The 18,588-nt window shown below is 49.5% G+C and overlaps 1 protein-coding gene across 1 annotated transcript; it reads right to left on the reverse strand.

Moving 5' to 3' along the window:
- Positions 1 to 988: 988 nt before the first annotated feature.
- Positions 989 to 17,986, reverse strand: TMPRSS6 (transmembrane serine protease 6). The gene is made up of 17 exons (XM_009968411.3): positions 17,830 to 17,986; positions 17,512 to 17,654; positions 17,249 to 17,316; positions 15,827 to 16,011; positions 13,083 to 13,124; positions 11,925 to 12,129; positions 11,435 to 11,571; positions 10,746 to 10,858; positions 10,166 to 10,275; positions 8,966 to 9,111; positions 7,904 to 8,002; positions 5,746 to 5,859; positions 5,357 to 5,473; positions 4,423 to 4,591; positions 3,260 to 3,531; positions 1,847 to 1,983; positions 989 to 1,147 (listed from the first exon to the last, which is right to left on the reverse strand). The coding sequence occupies exons 1-17, from the start codon at positions 17,984 to 17,986 to the stop codon at positions 989 to 991; spliced, it is 2,373 nt and encodes a 790-aa protein (XP_009966713.3).
- Positions 17,987 to 18,588: the final 602 nt, after the last annotated feature.

The raw sequence follows: 18,588 nt of genomic DNA on the forward strand, positions 1-18,588 counted from the left end.
AGCCAAAAAAACGCTCAAATTAATTATATTTCTAATTCCAGAGAGTGGCCCATTGTATATACACACACACACACATACACACACACACACACACACACATATGTATCTCTTTAGTAATAAAAACCCAAACCCCTAGCAGTTGCTGTTTAAGCACTGTGCCCTGAAGCCTTCTCTTTCACCTGCTGGATTATCTGAGTTAGGAGATGGAAGCAGTTGAGATGCCCTCATGTTGAAGGTATATAGGAGGGCTGAAGGAAGGGGATGGGAGGCTGCTCCAATGTTTTTACTGAGGGCTGGGGCCTTGCCCTGAAGAAAGAGCAGCAGCAGAGGCCGGGTGCTGCCCCGGCAGGGAGGCAAGATGCGCACTTGGGGGTGTGATGCTGGACTCGTGCCTGGGAGCCAGTGAGATGTGAGGAGATGCCTGGCTGAGCTGAACAGCACCACTGAGCAGCACACGCCAGCTAAGAAAAGAAGCAATTAGGGAGATGGAAGAGGAGGAGTGATGGGAGGGGAAGGGGGAAGAAGGACAAGCAGCAGGAAGGAAGAGGGAAGCAGATTGATTTCACAGTTACTGGAATCTCTAACTACATCAGTCACATTTTCTTTCAGCAAATGTTCCAGCATAAGACTGTGGATGAATCACATGGTTCATGGAAAGTTCAACTCCCCTTATTCCTTTTCTCAGAAACCATCAACTTGGGACCGTTGCTGTGTGTCGTGTTGTCATCGTTCCCCCCCAACTCTTTTGGATGGATGGTCTAAAAACACCTTGGGATGCTCCCTGGGAAGCACCGAGGGGGAGGAGGGTCTGCCTGCTTTTCTCTACAATCCCCATGACAGGCTTTTTTTACCCTCCTCAGAAGAGCATCCTGGGCCTGACAACATCCCACACAGAAACTCTCTTTCTCTGAGAGGCAAGTGAGAAAGATTGGGAATAAGTGCCATGTGAGTGTAGGTCTGATGGGGAGAAGGCAGAGATGCACTTTTCTCAGCTCATGGTTTGGTTCATCCAGCCCAGCACTTGAGTGATCCTGGTGTATACTCCATAGTGATTTGGACGTGCGCATCCCATTCCCCAGCTGACCAAACCAGCCAGAAACCATCTGCCACTGGGTTCCTTGCAGGCTAGAGGACCTCCAGAATCACCCTAGAGAAAGGGAAAGAAAAACAGTGTGATGGTGATCCACCAGCTTCTGCTGGATGATGACACTGGCTTTGAGTCCCTCTGTATGCAGATTCCTGTAACCCCTCAACTCATGCCTGGGACATCTGCAACATTTCTTGTACCTTAGGGAGATGCCAAAAGCAGTCTCCAGTGCAAGCATCTGACCCATTGCTGCATTCCTTCGTCATGCAAATTCCTCCCCCTTAGCCAGGTCCCAAGAAGCTGACAGCTCTATTATTTCCTTTTACTCCATGTGGCATTTCCTTATATGCAGAGAGCAAGGAGGCTGGTGGAATTTAACTGGATACCCAGAGGGATGGGAGATAGAGGAATTCCTTGAGATCGATATTAATGAAGGGACAGGTTACTATGTGTGACAGATGCTAAAGAGGCTGAGGGGGTATGAGACTGATATGTGACTTGAAAGTGGGAGGTAAAGAGTGGAGAATGGATTGAAACCAGAAAAGGAGTTTAAGTGTATTTGGATCTTGTCTAAGGCAAAGATTTTGCGAAGAAGTGGTCTGAGAGCTATTGTTGGCCACTTAGATCAGAGGACGTGTTGGAAAAGTCAGGCATTTTATGATCTTTTCGCCCTCATTTCAAGCTATAGAGTGCATTTGGGAGACTCGGGACACACCCCACTTTCAGTAGTCAACCCTGATCTCACAACTCCTCTGTCACCTGGCAGGCATCTTTCTTGCCCTCGTGGTACCCAGCACACAGCATCCTAGGAGAAACCACGTAGTGATAGGCCTCGCTGCAGATGTCCTGCTGGATGAGCTGCACGTCCACCTTCTGCAGAACATTGCTGATGTGCCCTGAGGGGTAGAGCACCAAAAGGAGTGCAGGTGAGCAAAGGTGGAGCTTCACACCATTTACTGTGGTCCCCCAGCCTATGCCCATCTCGCTGCATGCTGAAAGCTGCCATCTGAATTTCTATTTTGCTCTCCACTGGCATCACGGTCTCTGATTTTCAGCAGAGCACTTCACCTGCATGGAAGGAGTAGCATTCCCCTTCAGACCCTTTCCCTACAGGGATATGTTGTAGGCACTCCAACTGTTGAGGCAAGGGGGATTCTGGTTTTGGGGAAGCCTCTGGGGCGTCAAGAGATTTGGGTTTGCTTCTCATTGAAATGGTTGTCAAGTTTTTCCAGCTAAGTATGCAAATCAAGAATGTTCAGTTCTGGATAGACCACTGAGTGTTTCCATTCAGGAAGCAGCTGGAGCAAGTGTGTGTGTCAGTGAAGGCCTAAGCTGACCTGGGTGAGCACGTCTTTATTCCTGTGCCATGCACTGCTAGAGAACAGCTTGGACCTGCTTTGTTGGCCCTATGGGGAGGGAACATGAAGGGTCCATACCCATGCAGCTAAACTTTTCCTCACAAAACAGAACGGACTCAGCCACACCACCCCAGGGGAACAGGTCTTGGCCCATGCTGTCCCCCAGCAGTGTGTGGGTGCTATATGGTCAAAATGGTCAAATGGTACCAGGGCACATGCTAACAGTTACACAGTGTGATCCCCAGGGGACTCTGCACTGCTCCCACTGAATTTACTAGTACAGGTGTTTCTGGGGGGACCCAGGTCCTAGGGTCTTTGACATGGGGAAAATGTTGCTTCAGGGACTGCAACCAGATGTCCCCAGGAGACCCGGAACCAGTGGGATGAAGAGCAGGTTTTTTATCTCAAGTCTTTCCAGTCAGGTGCTGGCCCTGGGGAACGACCCAACAGGATTCCAAATGTCTATGTGAGCACAGGGTTGGACTTTGGAACCGGGGCTGCTCCACGCTGAGACCATGGCTGAACAGCCACTAGACAGACCCCCTAATTCCTGAAGGGCAATTCTAGACTTTGGGTAAAGGAACACATGGTGTCTCCACGTAAGATTAACAGACCCTCATTCCTGCCTCTCTGAATGAGGTTTCAAGGCACTCAGCAGGTAACTTTGGCCAACCTGTGACCCAGAATCAAAGGGACTGAAGGGGGCATAATGCTCTGGGGTGAACAGAAGCCTATTCTGCCTACCCCACATCTGAACCTATGTTTCCACCTTGGCTCTGCTACAATAGGCCACCAGCAAAGACCTTGCACCTACCCCCTTCCTTGAGGGCTCCCCAGCCAGTGATCCAGCAATGAAGGCCAGGCTCAAAGACGTGAGATGGAGCAGGCAAGCAGATGGGCTGGATTAAGGGTGAGATGATCACAGGATGGTCCAGCTGGAGCAGGGCCACATCATAATCATGGCTGTCCTCCTCATAATAAGGGTGGAGGAAGAGGCGGATCACCTTGAAGGACACCTCTGTGTGGCTGGTGACGTTTTGCAAGTATTTGCCCAAGTAAACGGTCCAGATGGAGGCAGAGGCCAGTCTGTAGGACGCAGCAGAGAAGATAATTCATCACATGAACAGAGGATGGGCAGAGCCTGGCTGCTTCTGGCGCAGTCTTTTGAGGAGTCTCTGATATGGGTGATCATCTCCCTCAGAGGGGCCTGATGTCACCAAGGCTGATGTCACCGTACCAAGGATGACCATCAGCTCCTGCTCCCTGCCCTCACATAGCATCAGGAGGGAAGGGCAGCCAGGGAAGTTCAGCAATAGTAGTTAGGGAGGTTGGGGGATCCCCACGGTCTCACTGGTAGAGGAAAAGGGGAGTTTGGAGAAGATGGAAACTGGGCCTGAGTGTTTCCCTCTACTCAGCCCAGTCACACAGCACAGCTGTGGACCTTCCTCCTCCTCACTTCTTCCCAGTTTGAAAGAATGAGTGAAACACACACTCCCCCCCCGCCCGATCTGTATGTTACTGCCACTGTTGTGATATGTACACTGCGTGGAAAGAGCTGGGGGAGAGACCGTGCTTCCTCCTGAAAGGGCAGGCCCTGGGAGTGTGCCCAAACACCATCCTCTGCAGGTAATGCTATCCCAGCCCCAGCCTAGCACACACTGACACCTCCGTGGTTGTGACAGCACGGGGACAAGCCAGACCCAAAGCAAAGGTGGAGCTGTGAATTGTCTTCCACTACCATTGCCCTCCCCAAAATTCTCTGTGAATCTCAGCACTGCCCCCTTTTTCCCTGCACGCACACCCAAATACTAGAGTGTGTATCCATATCCCTTTCTGCAGCTTCAAAGCATGGCACGGGTGCCAGAAGAGGGATGTGGCTGCCCCATGACATTTTCACAAGTTAGACGGTACTCCCATCACGCACGACATGGAAGGCAATGCAAAGCCTCCTGTCCAGCACCCCTCGCCTCCATTTACCTCTCATCCTGGAAGCAGTGTGCAGCTGAGACCACCCAGCGGTCAGCAATGAGTGTTCCCCCGCAAATGTGGCGTCCTCGAACTTGCAAGCTGGCCTGCCACGGCCATTCCCCTTCCACAGAATTTGCACCACCCACGATCCTGCTCAGAGGGGCTTGCAGCCCACAGTCTGAGGAGGAGGAAACACAGCAGGTACTTCAGCGGGGGAAGAGAACATGATATACTGCACCTGCCCTTCCTTTCCTACTTAATTGACTGAAAAGTTTGACATCTAATCCTTTGCCTTACCCAGCCAGCTGACGCTTTATGCACTGTCGAGGACAGGTCTAGCGAGCACTCCCTCCCAGCACGTGTCCCTGCTGATGCCTGCACAGCCTTACCCCACCTCCAGCTGCAGCCTGGGGATGCCTTTGGGGCAGCACGCTGTCTGTGCTACCTGCTGTCCTGCCGGGGAACCCTCACAGTCATTCCCTTTCGCTGCCCACCGAGGCTCCAGAAAAAACAAGCAGGGAAATCAAAACACAAGCTCTGTGCCTGCCAGTGACCATGCAGTCACGGGTGATTGCCCTGGCTGGAGCCTTGTAGGATGGCATTACTTCACATAAACCAGCATAACAGTCCAACAGGCAGCCTGTGGGCAGGACCTGGCCTGTGAAACATGTCTATCTGGCCTGATGCCTCTGCCTGAAGGAGATGAGGAGCAGCTGTCCAAAGAGCAAATTCCTGCTCACAGCTCAGCGCAGAGAGCTGGCTCGTTGCTGCTGCCGCTGCCGCTGCAGGATGGAGCAGTGGCACTGCTGCTGTGGGGCTGGGGTGGTGGAACGAAGGATGGTGGGTGCTCATGCTGGGGTGGTGGGGGGAAAAAAGGGGTGACTTGCAGCTGCGTGGCATCCTGAACCTGCCTGGATGATTTGCGACTGAGCTTTTTCCTCACCACAGCGCTTCTCGTCAGACAGGTCCTTGCAGTCTGCAGTGGTGTCGCACAGGGGGTTGGGTTTCTTCACACAGGTCCCATCTTCACAGCGGTAGGTGAAAGGGCTGCAGGGGACCCCTGCAAAGAGGAAGGGGAGCAGAGGCTGAGGGAGGCTGTAGCTTCAGCCTGAAGTCCTTTGAGTGATGGGGGAAAAGACAACAGAGGGTTTTGGGGTACTCCATAAATGACGGCGGAATTTCCTGAGCAGACATGGCCAGCTACAAACAGAGCAGACGTTGTGAGCAGATCGGGCACATTAAGCCCCAGCTGGTGCCCTTGCCTCGCAAGAGGGAAGTACGCTACCGACAGCCTTGGCTCGAGCGTAGGGGAAGGTATTTGTCCCTCCCTACCTTCACTGCACTGCTCCTCATCGCTCCCGTTGACGCAGTCCAGCTGCTGATCGCAGACCTTGCTGAACTCGATGCAAGTGCTGTCCTCACGGCACTGGAACTTTGCAGGGCACACTGCACGGGAGGGAAGAACCCGGGAATCAGGCACGCAAGAGAAGGGGTCAGGTGTGAAGTCAGGGTCCTAAATGCACCGGTAGGCTCTGTGCAACCTCTTCCCCCACCTCACAAGATGTGCTTAAAACCAGTTCTGGTATGGTGTAGCTGTGTAGGCATGCTTGCATCCCGTCTCACACTTTGCTGATGCTGACAACTTTTCTTGACTTGGCTTGGCCTCAGACCTGCCTCATCTCTATGGACTTGTCTTGAGGTCACTGGCCTCTTGGCTGACCCTGGGTTACCATCACCAGACCTGGTCCACTTGCCTTGTTCAGGTTCTGTAGGACTGCAACCCTGTTTGGTGAGGTCACTGTTCCTCCTGCCTTGCTGTCACCCTTGGTTCACGGGTCACCTTCCCCTACAGAGCAGCTGCTCCCCTTGCTCTCTGATAGGTGAGATCTGAACAGCAATGGATTCCTTATCATCCTGAACAACAACGGATTCCTTAATGTCCATGAGCTCTGACAGCTGCTCAGGATGGGGATGGGTCTAAGGTGCCTACCCATCACAGTTTGACTTCTGATTGTACATTTGCATAGCAGGAACTTGTCTTGTGTTTGTGTGTATCTATGTGCAACACAAAATACGATGGGCCAGTACCTCCCGGGCATTTTCTTACTGTAATAACTACAATTTCTTCAATAATTAGCCTTAGGCTTCCAGATGACTAAAGGCACGTGAAACTCTGAGGTAATGTGAACATTGCTTTTAAAGATGAGGACTGTTCCATACAGACATGGAGCGAATAAGCAGAGATGCAACAGTGGCAAGAGTATAAGAATGGAAGGAAATTACAGTGTTTCCATTTTCTTTTTCAAATATAAAGGGATGATTGAAAACACTGAGAAGCAAATACTTTTTTTTTTGTTCAGTTTTGGTCTTTGTTAACCTGTGGAACTGAATAACACAAGGTATCCCTGGGGCCAAGAAGCTAACAGGATTCAAGATATGATTAGATATTCATAAGGATGTACATGTATCCATGTCTGCATGAGAGAAGCAAGCAAGCCCTGATGCCAGACAGCTGGATGATGGGACAGAGTTCACCATCAGCAAGGCTGCAGACAATACAAAACCCAACCTCAGAAATCCCATGAGAGGTCTCATATTTCCAGCACTGAAAGCTTCCTTGAGAAAGATTTCTCCTGCCTTTTACTTTAGACTTTTCTATACCTTCCTCTGAATCTTTCACAATTGGTCACTGTTTCCAGTGGCTCAGGGATCTTTCTGTCTGTGAAAAAACAGCTGTAGGGGACAACTAACGAAAAGTTAGTGGTGGCAGCAATGTGATGAGCCCTCTCACTCACACCAGGAATGGGACAGTAGATGAACTAGGCATTATGCCTGAGCCTGAATAGTTGTTCCTGTGAGAATGGGGCTTTGCAGTCCTGGGGTGCCAGGGGTGGTGTCTGTGTCAGCACTAACTGCTGTTGGCATGAAGAAGTGGAGGCTGATCAAGGACTTAGATGCTCCCAAAATGGGACGCAATATATGGGTGAGGATCTGTACAGATCAAGAGTCGCAAATGCTGGGAAAGGGGAGAGAGCAGGGCAGCGGTGGGCTTGGGGAGGTGTGGGCAGAGCGGGAAGGTTGGGAGAGGGGTGCTTGAGTGGAATGACAGCAGAGGGGGCTGTAGGCCAGGGCTGAGGTTTATTGTCGAGCCTGGGTCGGGAGGGGGAAGCAGGACAAGGTGCGGGACAGCCTGAGCAGGGGCCTTCTTTCAGGCTGCCTGGAGCTCTTGGTGCGTGGGTACTAGGGGCTTCTCCCAGCAAGACTGTGCTGTTCACAGGAGCAAGAAGTGTTGCTGCTCTTCCCCGAGTAGGCTGAAGCCATACTGCATTGTGATGAAGCTTTTAAGGGTGCAGGGGTTTAAGCTCCAGGAGAAGAGGCACAAGGCTGTACCTAGGCCAACTGAATCCTCCCCATCTCTTCCTACCTTTGGAAGAGCAAGGGGCTGTGTCCTGCTGAGTCCAGGGGCCAGCGGGGAGAAGAAATCACTCACCACAATTTCTCTCATCCAGCCCGTTGGGGCAATCTTTGATCCCGTCACAGGCTGGGACGCACAAGCCGTTCACCAAACACAGGAACTCCCCGGGACAGGCTGTGAAACCACCAAGAGAGTAGTTAGTCCCCAGTGACTGGAAACTTCCTTGCAGCAGAGCACAGTGGCTTGAAAGTGGAGCATGGAGCTGCACACCTTCCTGACCACACGCGGGCTGCAGCAGCGTGCTGGTGGCACTCGCCGAGCTCCCCAAAATCTGCCATGTCACCTGCTCTGAACAAGGGCCAGTGGTGGCAGGCTGTGCTCCAGGGGGAGGAAGGCTCTTTCCCTGCTTCCCGATGTACCAATGGTCAAGAGCCTAGGCAACTAGCAGCCCGGTGTGCTAGACCTCTGCTTTAGAGCTATTTCACGACTCCTAAATGCTGCGGGAAAGCTGAAGCACGTTCTTTGGAGTTGTTATTAAAATTCCGTTGGGGTCTTGAAGGGGTTGGTGTTAAACATGCGTTGGCAGGTGCACGTACTCAGGGACTGATACCCGTTACGGGCACCCTTTAGGAGGGAGATGGAGAAACCTTGGGAAGACAGTCTGTGGGTGTGCATTTGCATATGTGCATATGTGTATTTGCGTGTGGTTTTATTTGTCTCTCACTTGCACGGATTCCAAGGTGAGCAGGAAACAGCTCTCTCTAAGAGCTCTTATAAATCGAAATAAAAGTCACTTCGAGCCGGAGATGGCCTCTCATTGCATTCCCAAGGCCAGTCCATGATGTGGGCATGGGTGTGAGACTTTAGACAACTCTCTGATCTTGGGTTTTGGTGCGTGGATGCTCTGGCAACATGAGGCAGGGCCACATGTGCAGAAGCAGCTTTGTACATAAATGCCTCTTCTTTTGGGGAGATCAGTGGTGTGTGCGTCACCAATTTGTGAGCGTGTGCCTGAAGGGCAGATGAGTACCTAGGACTCGTGCGATGTGTCTCGTGTTTCTCTCAACACAGGCCAAGTGCAGAGGGTCTGCTGGTAGCCACCACCCCACTAAGGAGCAGGGAAGAGCCTGAACTTACGGTCAGATTGGTTGTACAGGCTATAAGCCGCCTGTACGCCGGGGCCAGTTAAAGAGACCTGTGAAGTGAAGGTGATGGTGATGTCAGCAGAGGACGTGACTGGGATCCGTTCAGCGTAGGCTTGCAGGGTCCGCAGGCCACACAACCTGAGGAGCAAACACAGGTGGGATGTCTTGGGCAGGGAGGGAGGAAAAGACAACAAAGCAGGTTAAGGGGGCTTGGTGGGGCTGGGGTGGGAAGGGAGCCACACAGACAGGGTATGAGGGGGAAGCCAGGAAAGCAAAATGCCTTCAATATGGCATGAGATCCAGAATCCAGAGTGACCCTACTATCTTTGGACATTTCCCACTTTCTGGGCAAGCACTGAATTCAGGCATACAAAGCTTCCATCCTCCTGAAGAAGCCATGTTGTAGAAACTGTGCCACTAACAGTTTAAGAGAGGAAGGCAGGGAGAGAAAAAGAGGAAATCCTAAGCCAAGGGAACATAGCTTCTCGATCAGACCCTTTAGAGGAAAAGAGGTTACCCCTACAGGAGCAGTGGAGAGGAGGTTAATGAGATGGGCTGGGGGAGGTTTTGGAGGGAAAGGGACAATTCTGCAGTAAGTGGGAGGAAAAACTAAAGCCATAGGTCCATCCATCTCAGAGCCTGCTTTGAGGAGATGGGAGCACAGCAGCTCTCTGTCCTTTGTACCTGAGCAGTGGTGGGCAGCAGCCTCAGCTATGTATGGATGGTAATTTTGGGAAGTCCCACAGGAGGAAGTGGCTGTAGTCAAAGCAGGAGGATATGGAGATAGGTGGAAGATCTGTACGGAGGTGGATACAAGGCAGTGGCACACACAGATATTATTGCAGAGGTGGTGACAGGCAGATTTGCAAACACAGGAGATGTGGGAGGACACCAAGGTTACACACACAAGAGAAAACTAGGAAACCTGATGCAAACAGCAAGACGGAGAAGGCAGGCTGGTAGCTCGAAGCAAATCTGTAAGAAATGTGCTCACTGGGGAGCCTGTGAACAAGAGACAGTGAAAAAGAAGTAGAAAAGAAAAGGGCATCGGCACAAACAGCAACCGCTGAGTGCGGTGATAGGCTCTCCTTCCTCAGACTTGGTTGCCAAAGTGATCAGGGAATTGCAGAGGTTTAATCCCAGTTTAACCCCAGGTGGGAAGTGAGACAGAAACCAGGACCCCAGCACACACCTTCTGTTCTGAATTATCCACTGGCCTTGGGTGCAGGGCAGGTCATGCTTCTGTCTGCTGAGCGCGTAGGCATCAAACCACAGGGTGACCCCAAAGTCGAGGGATGGGACCTGCAGGCAAGGGGGTCCAGAGCAGAGTGTAGAGGGCTCCTATGAGTGCTGCAGCCTACTTCATGTGACAGAAATGAGCAGGGCAGGTGTGAAGAGCTGTCAATTCACACATTGCAAGCCAGAAGGAAGCACCCTCTAAACTGGGGCCATGCCACAGCCCAAGGTAGCTCTGCTGCTGGTCTCAAAGCATGGTCATTCCTAGCAATTTCTAACAATCTGGTTCTGTCTTCAAGAACTCCTCTGGAGACCAGATCTCACATTCCTCTTCAGCTATGACATTTCTGCGCTGGCATGGAATGTTAGACTCCTTCCCTTCAGAAACACACAGTATGTGGAGGCTGGGGAAGTTGCCACCCTCTGCTTGCTTCTCATAATGATCTGAGAGCACTGGCTGTACCCCTCCATGATATGGGGAGTCCCGCATGGGTTTCAGGTATGGGGTGGATGCTCTTGTGGGAGCTGGATCTTACCGTCATGTGCCAGGTGCACTGTGTGTTGGGCGAGTAGTAACTGGGGTAGTGTGGGGTGCCGATCTTCCCCTGCAGCTCCAGGCCCTCCCGCAGAGTTATATTCACTTTGCAGGCTGTAAATACAGACATTCAAAGCCCTGCTACCTGTCAGCTCAACCTCAGCCTGGGGATGCCATGTACTCATCCTGTTGTAGAAGGGGAAAAAAGGGGCTCTAAGGGCTGATCCTAAGGGTGGCTGGGTTGTCCCACCATCCCCCTTCAAGGGGCCATTTCTACCTGGTAAGTCTTTTAGCTTCTTCCTCTTGTCCAGAGAAGGGCAATGATAATGTTTATTGCTGTTTTAGACTCTTTTATTGAATTGATGTTTATCTGCAAGTGTGTCTAGACATGATGTTCAGGCCACATCTGGTTTGCCCATGCATGAGAGCTTGGCCTTCTCTTAAAGTATAATGATCACTCAGGCTCTGCTTGCCAGAGCCTGGGCTGTAAAGACTCAAGCCAGATGCTAATGTATGAATCCAGGCGAGGGAGCAACATCTAATCTGCTTTTTACTGACCACCTCTACCCTTGCAATGTAGAGAGAATTCTGCCTCTAATGGGGATGGAGTACCTCTAGGAACTGTGATGTTGTAGGAGATAACCTGCCTCCTTCCTGTATATGTGACCCCTCTCCTCCAGCCTTCCTCACCTTTGAGGGGCACCACCTGCGCTGAGAGGATGAAGGGGTCATAGTAGCTGTACATGGCTTTCTTCCACACAATGGACATGACAGGGCCAGATGAGAGGACTTCCACAACAGGCTCCTGCCGGCTGCAGCCGTAGATCCTCAGGGGAAAGAGATAAAAGGATGGGAGCGAAGCAAGCAACAAACAAATGAAAGAGAAGAAGGAGAAAGAGAGACAGTGGGTGTCTGTGTTATCCACAGCACACGCCTGCTGTGAGGCACCAGCTGAGTCAAAGGACCATCTGAGAGAGAGCTCGTGCTGCTGTAATCTCTCAGACTGCACGGCTGGCTGTGTGATATCCCACATCAGTGACTTCAGCTGATCAGCAAGAGGCAGGTTCTGCATCAAAGAGAATTTCCTCTGATGCAGTCTAACACCTTCCCCTGCCTGTGGTGTGCCGTGCCATCCTGCCCAGCTTCCCTGCCGTGCTCACCCTGCTCAGGAGCTACCTACGAGGTGATGAGGTGTTTCTCCAGAGGCCCAGCTGCATCGTACATGGCCAGGCGGTCCCGGCAGTCTGGGAGAGTCCACTCCAGGCGTAGCTTGATCATGTAGCCCTTGAGGCCGTGGAGGTGCCAAAGACAACTGGAGGCCAGGTAGTCAGGGCCCTCCAGCCTTAGGACGTCATCCTCCTGGACATAGCTGTACCTGTAGCAACCTGAATCAAGGGGAAAGATTGAGGGATTTAAACCTCGAGGTGATGTAAATGGAGGCAAAGGGGGGCTAAGGGCTGGCTGTGAGGGAAATTAGGATATGGGATTCTCACTTGGGATATCAGTGAAACCTATTTCAGGATAAGGCTGACTCCACATCCCAGTGATCTCAGTTTACTTCCACATAGGTTGTGGTGGCACTGGTCCCCTCATATCATTGTCCCAGTTTCTCTCTATAAGAACTGTCTCCTCTTCCTTGGTTAAGCTAATACTACCTCAGACTTAGAATATCAGTACAGCTAAGTTATCTTCCACTGGCTTTATTTTCTTTTTCACCTTTTTCTTCTCTTACCCCCATATTCTTCCCAGCTTTACATCCTCCTCGTCTGATTTCAGCAGGCTCCCAGGCCAGGATTTTTGAGTAAAAGTCAGCTTAAAGGTGAATTTCTAATAGCATATCTAATGCAATCTGCCAGCCACAGCACTTACAACACTGCCTGAAATTACTAAAAACATCTTCAAACGTCACTAAGACAACAGACTCCTAAATGACTGACAGCACATCCAGTGCAGAGCCAGGCAAAGAAACCCCCTACCCCACTCGTTAGAATTTAATGAGGCCTGGAATTAGCACCATTGTACTAGTACACCAAGCTTTTTGATAGGACTCATTAGGACGGGGACAAGACTAAGGTGGCTGCACTGACCCTGGGAGCTGGTATCTCTGCACAGCGGTGTGCTACTGGGGCAGAGGTGTCGGGATGCTCAGAGCAGTCCAGCACGTAGCTGTGTCATGTAGCTTGGATCTGGACAAGCAGCAGCACTGTGCTTCCTCACTACTGTTCTCGTTTCCCCTTCCCAGAATTTCCAACTCCAGGAAGACAGCAAGATTTCTGTATTCTATAAAAATCCCTCCCATAAAATCACAAACTCAAAAGGAAAGGAAAAGATAGCCTACCCAGAGTGGATTTCAGCACTACTATGTCTTTCACACTGGATTCTGTTAGAAAGAATATATATAAAGTAAGATAAACAAAAATATAAACTGGTAGTATCTGAATGCTAGCACGGCAGGTGATAACTTCCTTCCTATGTAAATGGCTCACTTAACTTTGTCATGGTACATCCTCCAGGTACTTCTTTGCTCCTAAGGTCCTGTTTCAGTCACTTCTGTCCCACCTCATCTCTTTGGGAAATCTCTCTGGCCTCTGTCCCAAACCCAGCAGCCCCGATTCATGCTTTCCAGCCCACCACAGGCTTCTCTGCCATTTTATCTTGTCTGGTTTTGTGTGCTATTCCAGGACCTCCTCCCCTTTCCAAGAGGGCTGGGCATTGCTTCAGGCAGCCATCCCCCTCTGTCAGCCACATCACAGGGCACAACCCCACTTCCCAGAGCCTTTACCATCTGCTCACCCCTCTCCTGATCTCCCAGTTTAAATGAAAATTATGAGAGTTACTGAGGGTGGGGAAGAAGGTCTTTTCTGATGACCAGAGCTACTCAACATCCTTATAGAGTTCACCTCTGGACAAAAGGGCTGCAGAGAAAGCCACCAGCAGGGACTACAAATCCGAGCAAAACAGAACCATGGGGTGAACAACGCTTTTAGGAGAGCTGGGCTTTGCTCCAGCCTCCCAGCTGAACTGGAAGCAGCCAGAGATCAGGTGCTACTAGGAACAATTGCCAAAATAAAAAGAAACATGAGGTCACTTGGGTGTGATAATTGCTGTTGGGGGCTTGCCTAGGTCAGGGCTTTGGTCCTGTGTAGCTCCTAAGAGGAGCCTGCAATTCTGTGGGGAGAGCTGAGTGGTTTTGTCATGGCAAAAACAGATGTGGAGAAGATGATCCTGCAGGCATAAGGCAGGCTCCTGGAGAAGCTCGTGTGCTGTAGGGAAGGACATATGCTGAGCTGATATTAAGTACTCTTTTTTCTGAAAGTAATAAAACTGAGTTACTGTAAGGAGAAGGAGGTCCTGAAACTCACTGGGGAAAGGGGAAGCCAGTGTCCTGGGGTGAGTGTAGCTGTTAGTAAAAATAAAGCATTGGAGAGGCTGGAGAGGGCCTGCGCTAGTCAGTGGCTTGCAGCTCTGTGTCTCAAGGCAGGCTGCAGCGAGACTTAATGTTTAGAGCTAAGCAGGTCAGCAAATGAGTCTGTCAGAAAGCGATGAAGTGCTAATGACTTGCTATTAGCTAGCTATTTTTTCACTCCAATTTTACAGAGCAAATGAAGCCAGAGGTTAAGTCACTGGCTTGAGATCAGCCTGGCCCAGCAGCATAAGTGGTTTCTGGCTTTTGCCTTAGTTGCTAGACTGTGCTTCTGACTGGAGAGGGAGGTGGAAGGACTAGGGAAAGAAGAAGGAGCTGGATAAACCACAACTGGTGTGTTAGTTCCAAAATAGAAAGAAGTGTGGTCTGCTGAAATGAATAAAACATTGAAACAGATGTGAAGGGAGTAAGAGGGAACTGGGAACAGCTAATAGAATGGCACCATCATTTTTAATTCTTTATGAGTTACATTATGAAGTGAGTAAATAAAGGGAAAATGTTAGGTGGGCTGTCTTGGATCTATTAAGCATATTATGATATCTTTCTTAAGAAAGTTAACTTAAATTGGCAGAACATAAGGTCCGGTACGCTGAAAGGTGACTAATGGTAACTGCAGGAGGAGATGTCTTCGTGAGACACCAATGCAGTTTCAGAATAAGATCTTAACGTTATGGTCTGGATTGAGGGAGTGAAAATAATTTTGAGGAAATCAAATTTTCTTTGGGGATGTCAAAAAAAATGACCCCCCAAAATAGAACAATTGAGATGTGGAAGGAAAAGTAAAGAAAATATGGGTGGGATATATTAAAATAAGATTCACCTTTGAAAAATGCAAGATAACATGTCTGGGGAAAAAAACTTGGCGATGTAACATTTCATGGGAAGAAGAAATTTGGAAATGAGACTCCTGAGGGGAGAGAAGAATCACAATGTATTTTAAAACCTGTGAGATTTGGGATCTGTGAAAGGGATCAGATCAGGCTGAGAAGTTAAGTCTTGTTATAAAGACCAAATACAAATTCTATTGGACTTGGGCGTATAGAATATAGACACATCCCTAGTCCTTTACCTAACACCTATTTTAGAACAGTTCTGTAGGGGTGGCTTTTTAAATAGGCTGTGATCTTCTCTGTGAACAAAAATAAATAATCTTTAATATCATATGCCAAGAACTGAAGTTGCAACAATGCTTTGTCTCAGAGGAAGACTAGTGGTGACTCAGGTGTGTTGTCTTTGTTTTTCTCTCAATCAAGTAGCCTGTAATAATATCCCAAAGGAAAGCAGGAAATATAATTGCTTGCTATTTTTGAGCTGAGCTGACCAAAGTCATGACCTGTGTAAGATCCTACGCCACAGAAGCCAAAGCTGATGGGAGAAGGAGGAAAAAAAAAAAAAAAAAAAAAGGCTACCTAGCTGGTCATGGTCAGTAATCTTTAATCTTTCAAAGGAAGGATGCTTTTTAAAATCAAATTTAAGTTCTCCCCTATCAGGGAGAAATAAGTGTAATTGTATCTTCTGATCTTCACTTTTCCCTATCCTCTTCAGGTTTCACGTGCCCCCTTCAGTAGCAACTTCTGGCCTTTTCTCCTAACCTCCCTTCAGCACCTTACAAATCTTGGAGCATTTCTGACTGCTCAGGTCACAGCTGAGCTACTTACCCAGCAGAACCAGTGAGTCTGGGTTGACCCTGTACTCCGTCTGGTAGGACAGGCTGCCGGAGCTGTTGAAGTTGGCGGAGAGCTCTTGGTGGAGCATTGTGTTTACCCTCTCAGCAGTCACTTCCTTCTGCTGACTCTCAGGGATTTGGAGGGCGAACCAGAAGAAGAAGGTCAGAGCCCCCTCCCTAATAGAGAAATAGCATGTTAAATAACCTCTCTCTTCCTCTCCAGAATCATTGGAGAGGCAAACCCCAGAGATTAACCCCTCACCATTTTCCCACAAAACAGACATATCTGTGTGGACTTTCCAGCTCACTGCTGTGACCCAGAGAAACCATTCTGAGTGGGGCAGGAGAGCTGCTATGTCCATGGCGCTAGTTAATGTTCAGTCCTTTGGGGAAGGAAGCCATTTTATGCCATCTGGCTTTAGGGATGACCATACGTGGTCAAATTAATGTGATAATTAATCAAGACTAGTCTAATGAGTAGTCTCATTTCAGGTAGAAATGACCTTTGGTTACTACTGACCAGGGGTTGAAAAGAAACACTCAAGACTTCATTGTCTCACCTCCCAGTGGTGACAAGTGGATGATTAATGACTCAGTACCTTACCACAAGCCATTAATGCTGGGCAGGCTCAAGCTGCAGGAGACTGTGACTGGGAAAACTCTGTTCAACCAGCTGGCAGAGAAAATTGGCTGGGGGAGGGGGAAGAGATGTTGAAATAAACCTTTGTTCAGTAAAAGGCTAGAGGAAGAAATGCAAGTGAAACTTTTCTTTCCTCAGTTGAAAATGGAGTTATGTCAGAATTGGATTTTTTTTGTAGCTGAAGGACAAATTTAGAGGTTGTTGTTTTCCATGGAAAAAAATCAGAAGCAAATGTATACTTCAGTTTGGAAGTTATTCCCGCTTTCTTGATTTAGTGTGATGACCTGCAAAGCTGTAGTTCCACATCTGTCCCATTCCACTGTTACTCTATTCCCAGGTGGGCCATGCTTCTTGGCTGGAATACCTTTTCCATGGTTCATTCTAGCCTCTCCCTTCTGGTGCCTAGAATCGGGCCATAAAATGGCTTTCTTGAATTAGGCAGATTAATTTCCAGCTGCTTAGTTTCTACAGAATGCCAAGCCCTTGGGTTTTTTTCAATTCTTCCCAGTGAATTTTTTTCCTCTCTTGAACTTTTGCCTCTCTGATGGATTTCTCAGTTTGACTTTTCACCATGACCTTGGATGAACATGAACATGAAAATATCCCCAGCTCTGTCATGCTGGAACCATTCTGGATCTGGACTGCCCAATTTAGCCTAGAGCTCATGGTGGGGACTGCAGCAGTTTGTCATGACCAGATTTCAGTGAAACCAGAGTGCAGTTGACTGGAAGCTTTCACACATGAACAGACAAATATGCTGTGGGTGCCACTCACCCAAAGGCATACACTGTGCTCGAGTTGTAATATCGATCCAGCTCTGTGGCACGAATCAGTTCCTTCAGCTGCAACGAGAATGTCGTCTGATAACTATTGTGCAATGTTACAGTGGCAAAGGACCTGTGGCCAACCCTATGTTTCATCCCTCTTGCTGTACAGGCCCACCAAGTGTGTCACTTGGATGGGGGGTACCTGACCCCTTCCTCCTTCTACTCACTGAACTGCCTCAGGGTCAGGTCTGGTCATGAAATTGCCCTCACCATCTTCTGAAGCTTAGCTGATTCCAACCAGAAGGCTCTGGATTCCACCTGCCCGAGGTCCGGGGAGTACTGGCGGTTGAGGACCTGGAGGCTGCCACAGTAAAACTGCAGGACGGCCGGTTCCAGGTGCCACGGTCTGTAGTCTGCCAACAGAAGACATCAGTGGATTACCTTGCTGATACGTAGGAGGGAGGGGTTTACCCCTATATACGAGTCTGTAAAGATCACCCAGAGTCATTAACACGCTTTGGGCTGGGAATTGCCTTGGCTATACCCCATTCACCTCCTGCGTGGGGACAAAACATGCTGAATTTTTACCTAGGAAATACCAGGTTACTGCAGCAGCTCCAGCCAGGAAAAGAAAGGCTATGCCAAGGGGCACATAGCGGATCCAGTCCCGTGAGCTAGTCTCCGATTCATCCTTTGAGAGGGAGTTGGCATCTTCCTCCTGTTCCTCGGCCTCCATCAGGGGCATCTAGGGACACAGGACACCATGGTCAGGCCAGGTTTTCTGCATCCTTTCACATTCATCTCTGGAGGTGATCTGCCATCTCTGTGCTCCTCTCCCAAGATCTACAGCCTCAAGAGATCTGTGTGCTAAGACTTTGCTCAGTGCAAATGTGAGTAAAACTCCTAATGCAGGGGAAGACAGGCTTCCAGGACACTGTCCTGTCTATACCTCTTGGTATTCCCTCAACTTTCAAAGGCATTCCCTGGGTTTGCTTCTGCCAAAACCACAAGTGAGTACTATAATGAATTTCTCTGGAGACAAAGGTGTTGTCCTCCCAGGCTAGGAATTATTTTAAAACTGGTATTTAATTGATCTAGAAATCAATGCAAAAGAAAATCCACGACCTCAAATGCACACATAAGTTGCACAAAACAGCCACACTCTGGGAGCCCATAGTTGCACTTTGCGAGCTATGCCATTTTGCAGTCAGTCCCTAGGAATAAGCAGACCTTGCCATTCCCGCCAGATTGTGTGTCCCAGGGCTAAGCCCGTGCTGGCACTGACTCACTAACAGAGCTAGTGGGGAGAGAACACCTGAATAACATTCAGCTTGCTATCAAGCTCTG

Source organism: Tyto alba, unplaced genomic scaffold, assembly GCF_018691265.1.
Source record: "Tyto alba isolate M040663 unplaced genomic scaffold, T.alba_DEE_v4.0 Super-Scaffold_2, whole genome shotgun sequence".
In the NCBI taxonomy this organism is placed as follows: domain Eukaryota; kingdom Metazoa; phylum Chordata; class Aves; order Strigiformes; family Tytonidae; genus Tyto; species Tyto alba.